Below are 17,687 nucleotides of genomic sequence, written 5' to 3'. Positions count from 1 at the left end.
ATCAGTTACTTTTATTACCCCCATTTCCATTTTACAAATCCTCGTTGCAAAATCTTTTGAAACAAATATATAATCTATCCTGGAGTATGTATGATGAACTGGGGAAAAGTATGAAAATCCAGGCCTATTCCCGTTAAGTAAACGCCACGAATCTAAATAATCATTTTCTTTTACTAATTTATTCAATATAGTCATATTGTTCCTCTTTTCAGCATTAGTGGGATTTGACCTGTCCCGTTTATTATCCATAACCATATTAAAATCCCCAGCTAATATAGCATACCCCTCCTTAAATTCTTCTATTTCTTTAAACAACTTTATAAAAAACTCTCTATGCCTCTCATTTGGGGCATAAACATTAATCAAAGTATAGACCTTTCCCTCAATTTTACCTTTTAACATAAGATATCTGCCCTTATCATCCTTTTTTACTTCTTCTAATATAAACCCACTTTTTTTTGAAATCAAAGTGGCCACTCCATTTTTTTTCGATGTCCCTAATGACTTTTCATAATAGGCTAACCACTTTAATTTTATCATATTCGAATTCTCGGAGCCTTGGTGTGTCTCTTGGACCATTATAATATCTGATCCCTCTTTATTAAGCATTTGTTCTATTCTCTTCCTTTTCACGACTGCCCCCAAACCTTTAACATTGAGTGTTGATACCTTTATCTTTTTATCCATAATCACCCTTTTGAAATCTCTTCCGATCCCTTGTGCTCAGCAGTTCAAACTTGCTTACATAAAAAAACAAACTCCATACATAAAACCCCCACCCTCCTACCCCAATCCCTCCTCTCCTACCTTCCCCCCTCCCCACCCCCCCACTCTAATCCCCCCCCCATATCCCCGTGAGTCTAGTACTCCAGCCATCTACTTTAAAGGGGGGGGGGAGGCAGTGCTGCGCCTGGCCGGCAGGTTTCTATATTAGCATTTCTATTTGCAATTATCTCCAAACATAATTAACAATTCTCTTACTCTCCAGATGTCCCAGCCTCATTCCCTCCCCCACCCACTCCAGCCCCATTTGCTTCCCCATCCAGACCCAGCCTCTTCAGCAATTCTTTACCTTGATCCAATGAGGTTACTCTGTGTTCCCTCCTCCCATATGTAAATCTTAAGAAAACCGGGTAACCCCATGCGTATGGAATTTTGTTCTGCATTAACATTCCAGTTATTGGTTTAATACTCCGTCTCCAATTTAATGTATGTTGAGAAAGATCATTATAAATTTGCACTGCTTTGCCTTTATATTGTAACTGGGTCAAAGATCTCAATTCTTTCATGATTTGCTCTTTTTTATAATAGTTACCAAATTTCACCAAAATATCTCTAGTCCCTTTGTAGTTTTGCCCCCCCACGCGGTGGACTCGGTCCAGATCCGATCCATCTATTGGTATGTCAGGCATCAGCTCTTTGAACCAGTTCAGAATGATTTCTCTAAGATCTTCTCCTTGTATCTGCTTCAGCTGCTTTATTCGAATTGAAGATCTACGAGATTGGTCTTCCAAGGCGATCAGACGTAATTCCCATTCCTTAAATTGAATATTTGTTGATTTTTCAAAAGCCTCTTGCTTCTTCTGGCCCAATTCCGCTTTTGCCTCTATCTCTTTGATCTTATCCGAGTTTTCTGCGGTCTTATCCGAAAGAACACGCATTTGTTGTCTAAATTCATTCATTTGCAGATCCATTTTTTTAAAAATGATGATATTATTCTCTACAATAACTGCCTTAATTTCTGCTAGGGAGGGAAAGTTGCTGTCCATTGCTTTTCCCCCTTCAGCCATATTCTTTTCTTTATTTGGTACTGTATCCAAAGAAACTGGGTCTATAACTTTGTCTTCCTGGTCTGTTCCAGGGGCTGTATCTTCCAGGTGGGAGAGGTGGGTTAAATTATGATTTGAAGGTTTCTTTTTTTGTATATTCAACTTTTCCCACTTCTTAATCTTTTTTTTAATGTTGGACATAGGACCCTTCTGAGTAGGGCATAAATCTTAGAGCCCCCACTTCCTTAGCAACTTTTACTGGCTTCTCTTCTATGTGCCAATCACACCACCTTCTTCCCGAGGGGGAGGAAATATATTCAGTTCACAACAGCATTCACTAGAGGGGATCAGATCCAATCATTCACAGTTTCTCAAAATCCCACATCTCCCTCACAGAATGCTGTTTCTTCCCCTTCACCCCCCCCCCTTCTCGGCACACCGCAAACAGCTTCCACTTTCCACTTTACAAAGATTACAGCAAACAACTTCAAAGCCAGTATTTCAATCTTTCCAACTTAAGATAAAGGATGAGAAGTGAGGATCGCTGTAAATCAGATCAACGTCTAACAAGCATAAGTTCTTTCTTTTCAAACTGCGACATCAATCATGTTACTTTACTTTCGGTTTTGCCTCTGCAGTTTATAAAGACATTCCGTCAAGCTCACCTCATCCCATCGGCTCTTCTCAACACTTTCCAGCTCCGATAGCTTTTATAATCATTTCCTGTCGTTTGCTCAAAGATTTATGCCCATTAAAAAATAGATAATTGCTTTTTCCGGCAACGCCGCTCAGAGCCTCAGAAGAAACCTGCCACCGCCATGGCTGCCAAGCTCCGCCCCCCGAGCAAGCCACTTATAAGTGTTTTATATATCTGTGAAAATTGAAGCATTGAGCTTTATTTTAACCTACTGCTTCTGTTCAACAGGCCTGGGTCATGGGACTTTCGTAGCAGGTGTGATAGCTAGCATGAGAGAATGCCAAGGGTTTGCTCCAGACTCCGAACTGCACATATTTAGAGTCTTCACTAACAACCAGGTATGCTGCCTAAGTTAATGTCAGTGCACGTTTTATGGAACAAGACGCTACATTACGCACGGTGTTTAACTGGATAACTGTCGACGGCTTTCATTCTGGAACTTTCGGATTAATTTATTTTGAAATCGCCTGCTGCAGTTCTCAGATGGGATTCTTTTTTTTTAAGTTTGGCTCCAACTAGTGGCATGAAATCGTAACTCCAAGCTTGTTCTTTTTAAAGGTAAAATTGTGATTTTAAAATACAATCGTCAAAGAGAAAATATGCTTTTCTTGAGCGCTCTGTTTGGGCAGGTAACTGGGGAGGGGGTGTCTGTTTTTAAAGTGTTTTCTTGCATTAGTTAGTGTTAAAACGAATTTCCCTTATAAATAGGTTTCATATACGTCTTGGTTTCTGGATGCCTTTAACTATGCCATCTTAAAGAAGATAGATGTATTAAACCTTAGCATCGGAGGCCCAGACTTCATGGATCATCCTTTTGTTGACAAGGTTTGTAAAGTGGGAAAAGGATAAATATTCTGGATGGTGGCTGTTCTAAGTTTTTCCACTTGCCTTTGAAATGTTTAATTTAAGACCTACCTTACAGCAGTGGTACATACTATTGAGATTATCTGTGTGAAGCCCATGGGGCGTTTTACAGCATTCTTCAAATGTTACAAATGATTATTCACTGGCTTCTATGCTTTAGATGGTAGTTTGTCACCAGCTTTCCAAAATCTGAATTTCTTAATTTTCCAGGTATGGGAGCTGACAGCTAACAATGTGATCATGGTTTCTGCTATTGGAAATGACGGCCCTTTATATGGGTAAGTGTTTTGAGGATATTTGGCCAATGTTGTGTTCATTCAAAATAAGTTCTGGCAATTAATAATAATTTTTCCTTCAGAAGTCGTGTAAAAACTGTTTTGTCATCATCCTTTTTTAAGAACAATCATGGCAGGAGTGTCCCTTACCCTAAAATAAATTGGCTTTCTCACTCTTCCCTTCAGTTAGAGCTCACATAAAAGTATGAATGTGATCACTGGGTTTACAAAATGTTTGCTAGTAAAAAAATTGTTTTGAACCTGGAGAAAATTAGTTGTGCTCAAGTCCCATTGAAATATGTGGCACAAATTAATCCTGACTGACTGAAGTCCCATTGCTTTCAATAGGATTTAACATGACTATATCACTTTAATCCTAAACACACTTATTTATTTATTTATTTTATTTAAGCATTTTTATGCCGCCATTCAGCCAAAAAAGGCTCTCACGGCGGCTTACAAAAGTATTTCTTGACAGTCCCTGCCCACAGGCTTACAATCTAAAAGACATGACACAAAAGGAAAGGGGATTGGGAGGGAGGAGGAGGAGTTAGTAACTTATTATGGAGTTAGTCCCATTGAACAAAGTAAATTTGAGTAAATCTGCATGAGATTGCACTGTACATTTTACTCGATTCAATCCATTTAGTTTCGTGGGAAATACAAAACCAGTCTGTCTTAATTTTTTTGCTAGATTATTTTATGAGCTTGCTTGTTTTTGAAATACTCATATAGGTGTTTTTATCTTTTGTGAGAGCTGGTTTGTTGTTGGCAGATGTAGCGATGGCCACCAATTTGGATGACTTTAAAAGGGGGCTAGGCAAATAGCTGGATGGGGAGGCTATCAGTGGCTACCAGTCCTGATGGCGCTTTGCTTCCTCCAGTATCAGAGCCAGTAGGCCTATGTACACCAGTTGTGGGGGACATGGGCGGGAAAGTGCTGTTGTACTCATGTCCTGCATGTGGGTTTCCCATGGACAGCTGGTTGGCCACTGTGTGAACAGAACGTTGGCCTAGAAGGACCTTTGGTCTGATCCACCATGGCTCTTCTTATGTTCTTAGACTAGGGTGGGAAGACCCAGGTTCAAGTCCTTACCAAGCTGTGAAACTCAATAGGTGGCCTTGGGCCATTCACACACATTCAGCCTAACTTTCCTCACAGGATTAAAAAACACATGATTGGGGCAGTGAGAACTAGGTTTCCCGTCTTCATTTCCTTGGGGAAAGATGGGGCAGAAATGTAATAAATAAATAACAAATATAAATATTCCTTTCAGTACACTCAACAACCCTGCTGATCAAATGGATGTGATTGGAGTAGGTGGCATTGACTTTGAAGATAACATTGCTCGGTTCTCATCCAGGGGGATGACCACATGGGTAAGCATCTTTAGAGAGCACCGTTGGTCTGAGTGACGGCAGTGCATTGGAAGGATGGGATAGATATAGGTACTCCTAATAAACTACGTGTTGTTGTTTTTAAATGTGTGTCGCCAAGCACAACAAACATTTCTTACTGGTTTGTGCAATGAATGCGAGGTTTAATTAATTGATTAATAAACAGAAGCCCTTGCAAAGGCCAAGCGTGAGCCGTCTTTTCAGGATTTTTAAAAATTGTGACAAATGCTGAGTCAGTTAAGGGACATGGAGTATTTATGTGTTGTGTTAGAAGTCATTATGTTGGTATAAATGACATGAAGATGGTTCTCTTATTTTGCTTTCTTCCAAAGGAACTGCCTGGTGGTTATGGTAGGGTCAAGCCTGACATTGTTACTTATGGCTCCGGAGTGAGAGGCTCTGGCATGAAGGGCGGGTGCCGCTCTCTCTCCGGGACCAGCGTGGCCTCCCCTGTGGTGGCAGGTGCCGTCACTCTGCTAGTAAGGTAAGTGTTCAGTGAAAATGCAAGTGCCAGAAGAGTTTGCTTAAATAACGGCATTTTGGTTTATGATCAGGAAGCTTCAGATTAGCCAGGGAAATGTTATTCGTACCCTGGGGAAGCTGTTCTGGAAACAGAGCAAGCTTCAGAATTTCAAGGGAAACTGATGCAAATCCCACAGCTAAGCAATGCCTTAGGGCTAAGCAAACTGCCACAAAAGAGCGTGCAAGCTTTTGTGTTCTTCAGAATTCTTCATCAGGCTTCGTGGTACAAAAAAGTAAGGGATGGATGAAGAAGCAGAAAAGTCCTCAAATTAAGCCAGATGTTGTGGCCATGAGGTCTGTAGTTGAGACTCAGGGTTGTATCCAGTTTTCTCCTACTTAGAGTAGACCCATTGAAATGCATGGGACTTCAGTTAGACTAACATTGGATACAACTCTCAGTCTCGGACTTGATTGCAGACTGAATGATTTCGTCACTGGTAAGTGTTGCAGGTATAGGATAACACGTAGCGTTCTGGCACAAAGTGTCTGTCCCCCATTTCTGAAAACATAGTTTACAAGCAGCCTTGATGGCTTTTAGCAAATGCAGTGGTATAATATACCAGATACATAAATGTTAACAATGTGATACGTATTATGATTTGTGATATAAATAAGCAGTGCTAGTTATTTTGAGTGCTGAAAGCATCTCACATATACTATTGCAGTAATCCTTAAAACATTCCTGTAAGATAGGTCAACATCATCCTTATAATGCGGATTGGAGGGGAGGGGAGGCTGAAGCTGAGAGATTGTGTCTTGCTGAATGACACTGAGCTGTGGCTGAAGTGAGTTTTGAACTGGGGATATCCTGGCTGGTAGCCACGGCTTATACTCTGAGCTACTGCACTACATTGTACAAACGCAAAGGAGTTCTTGAGTATTTTAGTCCATTTAAGGTGCTTTGCTTATTCAGTGCCTAGTTCAAGGGAGGCTTGCTCTCTGAATTAATTGCCTGTTTCGTGCTTTGCCCTATAGATGAAATTGTTTTTTTAAATTGCATGTTCATTACTTTGACCATTTCATGCCATGTTATGTTCTTCCAAGTTTTACAGTTTTTAACATGGAGCAGCTAACACAATCCTTATGTGATTTACAGAGAGAGACTTTGATATTTTGGGGACAAAAGATATCCAGATCTAGAACTCTTGTAAAAAGTTTGGATATTGAACCTTTGAACTCATTCAGCGAATATCTATACGATCAGACTAAAGGGCAAAATTGTCTGGCCCCAAGTAGAAGCTGCATAGTCTGAAATTAACGCATTAGATGGTACCGCTTGGGGAAGGCTGATTTCGTGCTGAAGTTATATCGGCTAAGTATAGCACCTGCTGAATAATAATAACATCACGATGATTTCTCATTTTTAGCACAGTTCAGAAGCGTGAAATGGTGAATCCAGCTAGTATGAAACAGGCTCTGATCGCATCTGCACGCCGGCTTCCTGGAGTCAACATGTTTGAGCAAGGGCATGGCAAACTGGATCTCCTCAGAGCCTACCAGATTCTCAACAGTTATAAACCACAGGCCAGGTGAGGTTGCTTAAAAACCAACAACAATCTCAAATTGGATGCATTCAGTTTAGAGGATAACTGCAGTTTTGCCCAGCCAGGATAACTTAGCTTAAACTGTCCTGCTTTTTCCAGTTCTGAACCGATTTTGTAATTAAGAGAGCTTTCTGCTAATGCAAATGTATCTGAGAGCTTTAAAGAAGATGCAAAGTAATTTGATTTTTAATCAAGATTGTAAAATTGTGGGCAAGGGGCCTGTGATTTTTATTTGTTGCTTAGTGTCTTTAGGTACTGGTGATGATGAAATCAATCTGACAAAAACCTTTTAAAAAGGGCTAGGAAGTGTTGATACTGGCTCAGTTCGGACAACACATTTGTCAACGCAGTGTGAAAACTCCACTCAACGGTTGAGTTTTTAGGCAGTACCCCCGGCACAATGTGTTCTAACTCCGCCATTGTGTGACTGTGGGCTATCGTGGAGTTGAGTAAAATCCATCGTGATGTTTGATTGACAATTCCTCCACCCTCTCTCCTCCCCGGTCCTCCCAACGGTATCCCATCAGCCATTGCTGCAAAAAACAATCCTGGCGGTTCTCCTAGAGCGGCACTCGCTCCTTTTGCCAGGGAGTTAACTCTGTAACTAGTGAGAAAAGTCAACTCAACATAATGGAAAACTCCATAGAGCCCGCCACACAACACGCAACACAACCGTTGTGCAGGAACTTGCCTCTGCACAGTGTTGATATACTGCATGGAGTGTTTTCCAAACCCCCCCCCCTCCATCATTGTGTGGAGTTTTCCCATCAGAAAACACATTTCTCAACAGTGGTGTAAAACCACCATTGAGAAATGTGTTGTCTGAATTGAGCCACACTGTCTTGCTATAGTTTCCCATCCCCTCTAAACCAGAAATAGCCCGTATCTGTATTCTTGGGGTTTACCTTGTTCTCTAGGCTGTGGAAACTGACCCTCTGGCAAGTAGTCAGGCTCAATGATAACCTGCTGCCATGTAGCAGTTAGGCTCAGGGTCACCACCTGGTATTCTTGGGCAGCTGCTGCTGCTGCCCGCTGTGGATGCTGACACTGACCCTAGAGGTCACAGTTGTGGCCATCTTCTCAGTTTTCCCAAAAAGCAGTGCCAGGAAAATTCTGTCATTTGGTGGTATTGTTGCGTAAAAGACATAGCCATTGTGTGTTTTTACCCACAGTACCCTGGAACAGTGGAACCTCTGAGACTGACCTGGTTTTCATCACATGGTGCAGCTCATCATGGGTTACTTAACCCATGACGACGTTGACTGTGGACCATCAGTTGACGATTCATGTTCTATACAGTCCTTCTAAAAACATGTTCTATTCGTGTTAATGTTCTTTCCAAGACCGTATTCGTTCAAAATAATAATAATATCTTTGATCCTGCCTGATTTGTTTTCAAATTTAATTTCAATTTCAAAACCCTAAGGTTTATGGAGGAGGAAACAGAGTATTCTTTTATGCAGGTTTTAGCTCTCGTAACATATTTATGTGGTGTTTCTCTCCCTGACTGCTTAGCTTGAGTCCCAGCTACATCGACTTGACGGAATGCCCTTACATGTGGCCCTATTGCTCCCAACCGATCTACTATGGAGGCATGCCAACGATTGTCAATGTGACTATTCTCAATGGAATGGGGGTCACTGGAAGAATCGTAGACAAGGTAGGATTTGAAAGGGTTGAGCCCTAGCCAAACCCAAGGATAGATGCCATTGTTCTTCAATAGGCATGATGATTGAGGTTTATGCCAACAGCATTCTCTCTAGTCTTAACCTGGGTTTGCCATCCCCTTTGAAGCCCTCGTTAAGATGTGAATGCTATTTATTGCATTTATATCCTGACTTTTTTCCTCCAACGAACCCCAAGGTGGTGTACATAATCCTCTTCCTCTCCATTTTATCCTCACAACAACCCTATGAGACGGGTTGAGCTGAGAGTCTGTGACTGGCCCAAAGTCACCCAGTCGGTTTCCATGGCCGGGTAGGGACTAGAACCAGATCTCCCAACTCCCAGTCCAACACTTTAGCCACTACACCACACCGGCTTTCCAGTCTGTGGAGATACTAACACTAAATCATTGCTAAGTTCATATCAGAGAGGGGGAGGGAGCACCCATTCCCAAGTTTGGTTCCTGATTGGAAATCCACAATATAACCCCTGGGTTATATGCATAAAAGACTTCAAAGAAGCCTCTATGATCTGCAATGGCTATTTGTTTACCTTTCCTACTCTTAAATATATGTCCATCAGTGTTTTAACTAATCCACTTTCTGCTCTTCAGCCTGACTGGCAACCCTACTTGCCACAGAACGGAGATCACATTGAGGTGGCTTTCTCCTATTCCCCCGTGTTATGGCCTTGGTCAGGCTACCTAGCCATTTCCATCTCCGTAGCAAAGAAAGCAGCCTCGTGGGAAGGCATTGCACAAGGACACGTCATGATCACCATCTCCTCCCCTGCAGAAAACGAGGTACGTTTGACTCATTTTGCTGCTGTTTAATGAACTGCATGCTCTGATAACCTCTCATTTGGATTACTGCAATGCATTATATGTGGGGCTGCCTTTGAAAACGGTCTGGAAACTTCAGCTGGTACAAAACAGGGTAGCACGGTTACTAACAGGGACTGGCTGACGAGACCACATCACGCCAGTCCTTTTCCAGCTTCGTTGGCTGCCAGTCCAGGTCCGGGCCTGATTCAAAATGAACAAAGTATTAACATTTAAAGTCCTAAACGGCTTGGGGCCAGGCTATCTGAAGGAATGCCTCCTCCCATATGTACCTGCCCGGACCCTAAGGTCATCCTTGGGGTCCTTCTCCGTGAGCCCCTGCCAAAGGAAGTGAGGCAGGTGGCTACCAGGAGGAGGGCCTTCTCTGCTGTGGCCCCCCCGGCTGTGGAATGAGCTCCCTAAGGAGGTTCGCTTGGCACCTACATTATATGCTTTTAGACGCCAGGTGAAGACCTTTTTATTCTCCCAGCATTTTAACAGTCTATAAATACATTTTAACTTGGTATTTTAAATTTGTAATTTTGCATTGCTGCTCTTTTTATCTGGTTGAGCTTTTATATTGTATTTTATATTATGGTTTTATACTGTGGTTTTATGCTTTGAATGCTTTTAATTTTTGTGAACCACCCAGAGAGCTCCGGCTATTGGGCGGTATAGAAATGTAATAAATAAATAAATAAATGAATGAATAAATAAACAAACTCTTGTTGGATACTGTGACCCTTTTGAAGGGAACTGATTCACCGTTAGCTGGCTTTGGTTTATGCAGTCATTGATATTGTAGGCAAAAACTACTGTTGGCAGACAAGCATATTCCAGCCGTAGCGTGTTTTATTGCTGTGGGCAATATGTAACTTGACAATTGAATTGAAGAATCAAAAGGCAAAGGCTTTCTCTTTCCCATTCTGAAAACCAATGTAGACTTTTGGTCACTTGTGCGTTGCTTCGGAATATGCTACTCCTGTTAGATTTCCAAAAAAATCAATATCTTCAGTAAAATAATGTAAGATTTACTGTACATGTTGGGCTTTCCCTGTGGATTTGCATAAATGTATTTCTTAATTCTTATCTTGCAGGGCTGGACTTGAAATCTAAATATGGTGCGTTCTCTGTATCAGTCATACTGGTTTAGGTGGCATATTTGAGTACTCTTGGCTCATGAACAAATTATTCTTGAGACAGTTTTGTTTCCTCAGTCATTGCTTCTTTAGAAACCCTTTAAGAAACATTGACAATTTTGTTGCACATCGAACTGCTGTTACCTGTTCAGAGCTCTTAGGGTACGGTGGGCTTTAAATCAAAAGAAATAAGCATTTTAAATTGCAGAACAACACAGTTTTTAAAATTGCTGTGTAACAACTTGATGCTGTTCATGCCAGGAGTGGGCAACTCCCAAGGTCCTAGGGGCCTCACCACTGCCATGCCCCCCAGAAAGAAAGTCTGCTTGCCACCAAAATTAACCTGCAAACCCACTTTTTTTGATGCATGTTGCTCACCACTGGTATATGCCAAAGTAGAAGGTTTCTGGTTCTGTCAAAGTGCTTTGAATTTGCCTTGTTATTTGAGTCATAATGAAACAGCTCTTTGCAAACATGCAGAACCTTGATATTAAGTTGGCATACAAAGCCTTTCATTGTCATTTTTTTTTTTTAAAAAATGTACTAATTTATTTCCCATTTGTTTCAGTTTGAGTTTTCGATATTTTTTTCTTTGGGCAGCTGATGACCCCCCCCCCTCCACTTTCATTACAGTATGCTGTGGAGAATTGGAGTTGAGAGTGGCATAATTAAATGTTATTCAACAGACATGAATACAAAAATTCAGCGGACGTGCAAAAGTACTTGTCTGGTAGCTTAGATCCCAGCCATAATTCAACCACTTCTATCCTGCTGTTTGTCCAGGAGATGCAGAGTTAATCTCAGAACAAGCCTTGGAGATCACTGTCCTGTGAGTTTCAAAGCTATGTGAGGATCTATGTGAGGAAACCTATGTGAGGTTTCCCATATCGAAGCCATTGCACTATGGTGTGACATTGGGGACAGTGTAGGTGCAGAATGGGATACAATGGATTTAATTAGTTACTGTAATCAAAATCATTATCAGCAGAATGTGTTCTAAAATAGGTTCTGTTTGTGGACAGAATTTCGGGCTGCTTTAAGTTCCTTTTGGTTTCCTTTTCTTTCAGTCGAAAGCTGGTGCTGAACAGACCTCAACCGTGAAACTCCCAATAAAAGTGAAGGTTATCCCGACACCCCCTCGTAGTAAGCGAGTCCTGTGGGATCAGTATCACAATCTCCGCTATCCGCCAGGATATTTTCCAAGAGATAATTTGAGGATGAAAAATGATCCTTTAGATTGGTGTGTTTATTTTTATGCAAAGCTTTGATCATTAAGGAAGTGCAATAACCTTGACAAAGGAGAAAGTACAATTCTGTTCTCAACATAACTTGGGATTGTGCTTATTTTTCCTGTAGTTTTGTGGGAAATGATAAACTTGTGGCTGAGACTCATAAATATCTGATTCATTTATACATTATAATATTTCAGCCTTAGTAAAAAAGAAAATAACGATAATGCATCATTATCACTAGACTAGTTTCCATTTTTATGAATTGTTGTAAACCGTCCAGAGAGCATTGGCTATGGGGCAGAATAGAAATCAAATAAAGAACAATGATAATATTCCTGAGGTGAAAGCGTAAATAAATTACTTGCAGAATTTGTGTTTTCCTTTTTGTTTTTCAGTACTCCCAATTATGGGATTTAGTCCCCCACCCTTTCCTTAAACAAGTTATACAAGTATTAAATGGGGCAACTTGATTGCTATACATCACTGTCTTAAACTGATTCAGTAGACTGAAGATTTAGTTCCTGAAAAAAAAAAATCTTAATGTAGAATTTCAGAAGTGCAATTTATTATCAATAGTTGTATATTTTAACATAATGATTTACTTAGTTAACAGTGGAATTCTATACATGGTTACCCAGAAGTATGTCCCATTGAGTTCAGTACTTCTTACTCCCGGGTAATTGAATATTGGATTGCACCCTAGAAAAAACAAACATTTAGAAAATGAATATATCTTGGTCCATCTTTGCATACAGTTTCCCGCTGAATATACATCTTTGTATGCATTTCCCCCCCCCCAAAAAAAATATGCATTTCCCTCTACAATATATATATTGTGCACATGTTTTGAGCTGGGAACTGTACCACAAAAATCTGTAAACTGTGGAAGCCAAAGGATAAATCCACATAATAGTTCAGAAAGTGTGGATTGTGTTGGTTTGCTTAAAAACGTGGACTGAACAAAATTCTTCCCCCAGCCCTTCTCTCAGTATCGTTCCTTTACACCTCTGAATCCATCTTTTGTGGTGAGCTGAGGGTAAGAAGGAGTGCAAACAAGAGGCACGTAGGATACTGTGAGGATCACAAGATTTAGGTTTTCTTCCTTGTGTTGAAGCCAGTTCCTTTCAGAATCCACAGATACCCTATATAGCATAATTCAGGATTTCAAACACCCCACATAAATTTATCTTAGTCCTAACAACAACCCTTTATAGTAGGCTGGGATTATTATTGCCATATTGGAGCTGGCTGAGAGAATAGTGGCTGCCCAAAGACCACCTACTCAATTGTATGAGCCAGGACCGTTCCAGCTCACACTTCACAGTCTCGATGCTACACCAACACTTGCATGTACTCTCTTAGGATGTGGCTTACTGCTGTTGTGGTTACTCAGTGCTGCAAATCATGCTTTTTGAAAGGCACTGGAGGCATCTATCCAAAGTTGTTGCCTTCTCTGGCTTTTTTCAGGGTGGAGGAATATAAGCTAGGCATAGTATTCCACACTGGTGTGATATGTGTTTAGTTTGTAAGACGTGAAGCAATTGTAGGACATGAAGCAATTTTTTTTTCAATATTTGAAAATCAATTCAGGGGGAGGAATGGGATTATGAGACGGCGGGACAGAAACTCATATTAAAAGACTGTGGGTTTTATGCGACAGAGATGCATAATTTGTTCTTTGCATGCTGTGCTTAATACCACTCCTATCTCTTTAAATTAAAAGGGAATGTTTGCACTCTACCTGGGCTATAACCATCCATCCCCCCTTCTTTCTGTCTGTTTCTGCATCCAATGAAGCTCAAGTTTCAGTATTCTATGAAAACTCATTTGGAAAGCTGAAACTATTAGTCTAAATCAGCGGTGGGCAACGTTTGCCCCTCCAGATGTGTTGGACTGCATGGTCTGTGACCATTGGCCATGCTGACTGGGGTCAATGGCAGTTGCAGTCCAACCACATCTAGAGGAACACATATTGTCCACCCCAGTCTAAAAGATACAATACACAGATCTGAGTATCATTCAGATACAAAGACTTGTATTTATATTACATACAGCAATTCAAACTCCTTTACTCCAGATTTGCCTCTGGGCTTCATGGCACACAAGTGATAGGATTTGTAGACAACTATTTACAGAGGATCATTAGATATGGAAACCAGAGAAATTTAAACATGTGGCCTTTTAAAAACATGATAAAAACAATCTGACAGAAATTCGAGTTACGTATTTCACATGGTTTATCTTAGGAATGGTGACCACATCCACACAAACTTCAGGGACATGTACCAACATCTGAGAAGTATGGGATATTTTGTGGAAGTTCTTGGTTCACCATTTACGTGCTTTGATGCCAGTCAGTATGGTAAGTAATTGTGAGCTTGCTTGCTTGCTTGTATCATTTGACTTAATGTTCAGTAGCTTAATGTTCAGCCTCTTTGTTTAGGACTGCAAAGTTTAGACAATTGCTAGAATGTAAAATAGGTCATGATTTTGAGTTCATCATAACAAACGAATGCCCAGCTGTAAGTCTATATGGCTGAAATAACAGCATATTCTTTCGAGATAGGGCCCAGGCTCCCTGGTTTGGTTTCAGATTCTGAGTCAGACTTGGACGCATAGCTAGAAGAAGCTCAATCAAAACAGAGACTGGGGAAGGAAATTCCCCAGGGCTCTTCAGGAGTCAAGGAGGAATCTTCCCAGGAGCTTATCGAACAGGCAGCCCAGGTTCGGAGACTGTCTCTCCCCCCCCCACTTGGGAACTCAGCCTTTGTCAGAGGGGGAGGGAGCACCAGAATTGACAGATCCCAGAGTCTGCCATAGGGTTAAGCGGATGGAGTTGAGAGGAGATGTGAGGCAGTCTGCTGGACTGGCAGCACATCAGAAGTTGGGTCAAGAGGACCCTCCAGCAAAATCCTGTCAGGCATGGCGGCAAACTGTCCATTTAGTTGATAGGCAACTGTCTTGCTTTGTTTGGCTAATTAGGCTTAGAGGACCGCTCTTAGCCTTCACAGACCCTACAGGTATGAAGAAGTGTTTTCTACTGAATAAAGGCTTTGTGGATTGCACAGTGCATCTCCATTCCCTCACATTTTGGTGGCAGGGCTTGGGATCTTGACATATTCTTCCCCTGCCTCCATTTCTCTCTTGTCTATTTTAGATGGTAAAGATATGAAAATGTATTAGGGGGCTATTGTCTATAGTACTGGGGCCTAATTGTATTGTATTTTAATGTTTTATTTATTTATTTATACTATTTTAAATGTCTTTTTAAAGCTTCCCTGAGTGCCATTTTTGAGTAGAAAGACAGGTTATTAATTAATTAATTGTACAGCAGGAATGTCAAATTCTTTTCATTCTGTTTTGGAGAAGCTCTCGGGTGGTGGGTGTGGCCTAAGGCAAAGGGGCGGGGCAGGGCAAAAAGGGTGGGACCAAAAATGCCAGCCTGTTTCATCCTAAAGCTCTTGCTGCCAGTAACTCAGCCTTAGGAGGGGCCTTGAAACCTCTTAGAATGGGGGGGAGCGGAGGAAGAAACTGCTCAAAATCCAAGAAACTGCCAAATGATGTAGATCCAAGAGAAGGGTTGTGGCTTTTTAAGAAGTCTGGGTTTTCCTTCTTTGTCTTTTAGGATGAAATGTTATGTTGACACTTTCATTTTTCATTTTACAAAAACAAAAAAACTCCTTCCTGTTCGAAAATAACTTTGTTTCACATTAATTTGAGGGATTTTCTTTTCTCCTCCATTTCTGCTATTTCTTAAGAGCTGGCAAATGTCACTATAAAAAAAAGGAGCGAGGGCCTGAGGTGATTTGATAAGTAACACTCAATTTAAAAGCTAAGCTTTTTAATTCCAGAAAACAGAAGGTCTGTGTGTAGTCCGAATTAGTAACTACATTGCTAAAAGGACAAAAAAGTAGATAATTTTGTTTTGTTTTCTAGTGGTGTTAAGACAATACACCCTAAGGACATGTGAAAAGAAATGAAGAGACTTCTGCTAATTTAAGGCTGAATAAAAAAAATGAGATTAATTCTTCATGGCTGTGTGCTTAAATTTCTCAAGCAGCAGCGCCGGATGCTGCATGGCAAACCATTTTTTGAAAACCAAGGAAAACTTGTAAATTAGTTTGTAATCTGGTGTTGAGTGTGAGGATGACAATCGGTTAAACACAAACAGTCAAAAAAACCCACTGGGAATGTCCAAGCCTTTGCCCACACTCACCTAGAGTCCCTCTTTAGGTCACGTTTAGAGATACATTTGAATGCTAAAAAGAGAACATTTGACAAGGGTTTAGGCCATCTTCTGACCCTCCAGGTATTTTGGTCTGTAAACCGGGGCTGGTTACAGGGAGCACACAACTCCCCTGTTACAACAGCTCCACTGGCTTCCGGTCTGTTTCCAGGCACAATTCAAAGTGCTGGTTATGACCTATAAAGCCAAATATGGCTCCGGTCCAGGTTATCTGAAAGAGCCTGCCCATGCTCTGAGATCTTGAGGCCTTTCTCTTGATCCCACCATCATCAGAGGCACATCTGATGGGTATGAAGGAGAGGGCCTCAGGCTCTGGAACTCCCTTCCCAGGGAGGCTACACAGGCTCCCTCCTTGTTACACTTTCGGAGGCAGGCAAAAACGTTTTTGTTCCGGCAGGCCTTTCGGGTTTACATTACCTGTGTTAATGTATTGGATTTTCTAATTGTGATTTGCTTTTAATTTTTTTAAAAAATGTTTTTAATATTACAGGGTTTTTTTTTAATATTACAGGGTGTGTTGTTAAAGCCCCCAGGAAGAGGATTCATGACAGGGGTGACAGAAAAAGATGGGCAGGCCAAGAAGGGAGGGGAGCCGCATTGAAAGCCACAGTCCTGCCACGGAGGCTGCTGGTTAAATAAATAATAATAATAATAATAATAATAATAATAATAATGTCTCCTTATAAGCGAAGGCCAGCTTGGGAGTAAGAGAGGCTGGAAGCAGGGATGGTGGAAAAGCTGCAGATAATAAGCAGAGGAAGGAGGAGGCCATGGAGGAAGGAGCTCTGTGGCTCTCTCTGTTCAAAGAGAGCACCAAGTGATCAGGATGTGAGGAACTCCTCTTTCGCCAGCTGAGACCAAAGAGGTGCCCAGGGCCCAGGGATTGGCCCAACTCCCTTTCTCACTTTATCAAAATTCCTGGTACTTTATGGAAGCCAGGTGAGGGGCAAAATAATATCGTCCAGTGCTTGATCATTCTGACTAGTCTCCTTATTTATGCAGGGACCTTATTGATGGTGGACAGCGAGGAAGAGTATTTTCCAGAAGAAATCACTAAGCTGAGGAGGGATGTCGACAATGGGCTATCACTCGTAGTGTTCAGTGACTGGTACAACACCTCAGTGATGAGGAAAGTCAAGTTTTACGATGAAAACACCAGGTATGAGTATCTGAGCACTACTGCAAGCTTTTGGCATTTCTAGAGTGGGAGGGTGGTCTAAAAGTAATTCTTTAAAAGTAAAATAAAGTTAGGTACCGTATCCAAGCTATACAAATCGCTGATTGAATTATTTTGTGGGTCATTTGAAGCATTAAAAGCATGTTAGGAAGTGGATTTTGGGATATAACGCAAACTGAAAAATTTCCACTGCAAATTAGCCTAATTTGCAAAGGGAAATAATCAGGAAAACCCAAATCAAATGAACCAACTTCCACAAAATTGGCTCATTTGAAGCACCAATTGTGGTTTAAAACAAATTCTGATCAGTTTTCAAACAAACCAGTTTCGAACTCTGGA

General features: G+C 41.1%; 1 protein-coding gene across 2 annotated transcripts in view; it reads left to right on the top strand.

The window, feature by feature from the left end:
• Positions 1-17,687, top strand: part of MBTPS1 (membrane bound transcription factor peptidase, site 1) — a 50,102-nt gene that overhangs the window by 16,205 nt on the left and 16,210 nt on the right. For both annotated transcript variants that reach the window (XM_063141499.1, XM_063141498.1), the window contains exons 6-16: positions 2,695-2,804; positions 3,175-3,291; positions 3,541-3,608; positions 4,883-4,985; positions 5,336-5,487; positions 6,893-7,054; positions 8,585-8,729; positions 9,348-9,536; positions 11,761-11,933; positions 14,172-14,287; positions 17,174-17,330. In XM_063141499.1, the coding sequence (XP_062997569.1) occupies positions 2,695-2,804; positions 3,175-3,291; positions 3,541-3,608; positions 4,883-4,985; positions 5,336-5,487; positions 6,893-7,054; positions 8,585-8,729; positions 9,348-9,536; positions 11,761-11,933; positions 14,172-14,287; positions 17,174-17,330 (1,492 nt within the window). The remainder of the gene's footprint in view (positions 1-2,694; positions 2,805-3,174; positions 3,292-3,540; positions 3,609-4,882; positions 4,986-5,335; positions 5,488-6,892; positions 7,055-8,584; positions 8,730-9,347; positions 9,537-11,760; positions 11,934-14,171; positions 14,288-17,173; positions 17,331-17,687) is intronic.

Source organism: Elgaria multicarinata, chromosome 14 (assembly GCF_023053635.1).
Source record: "Elgaria multicarinata webbii isolate HBS135686 ecotype San Diego chromosome 14, rElgMul1.1.pri, whole genome shotgun sequence".
Taxonomy (NCBI): domain Eukaryota; kingdom Metazoa; phylum Chordata; class Lepidosauria; order Squamata; family Anguidae; genus Elgaria; species Elgaria multicarinata.
The sequence above is the reverse complement of the archived record's forward strand: the minus strand, read 5'-3'. Positions and strand labels throughout refer to the sequence as shown.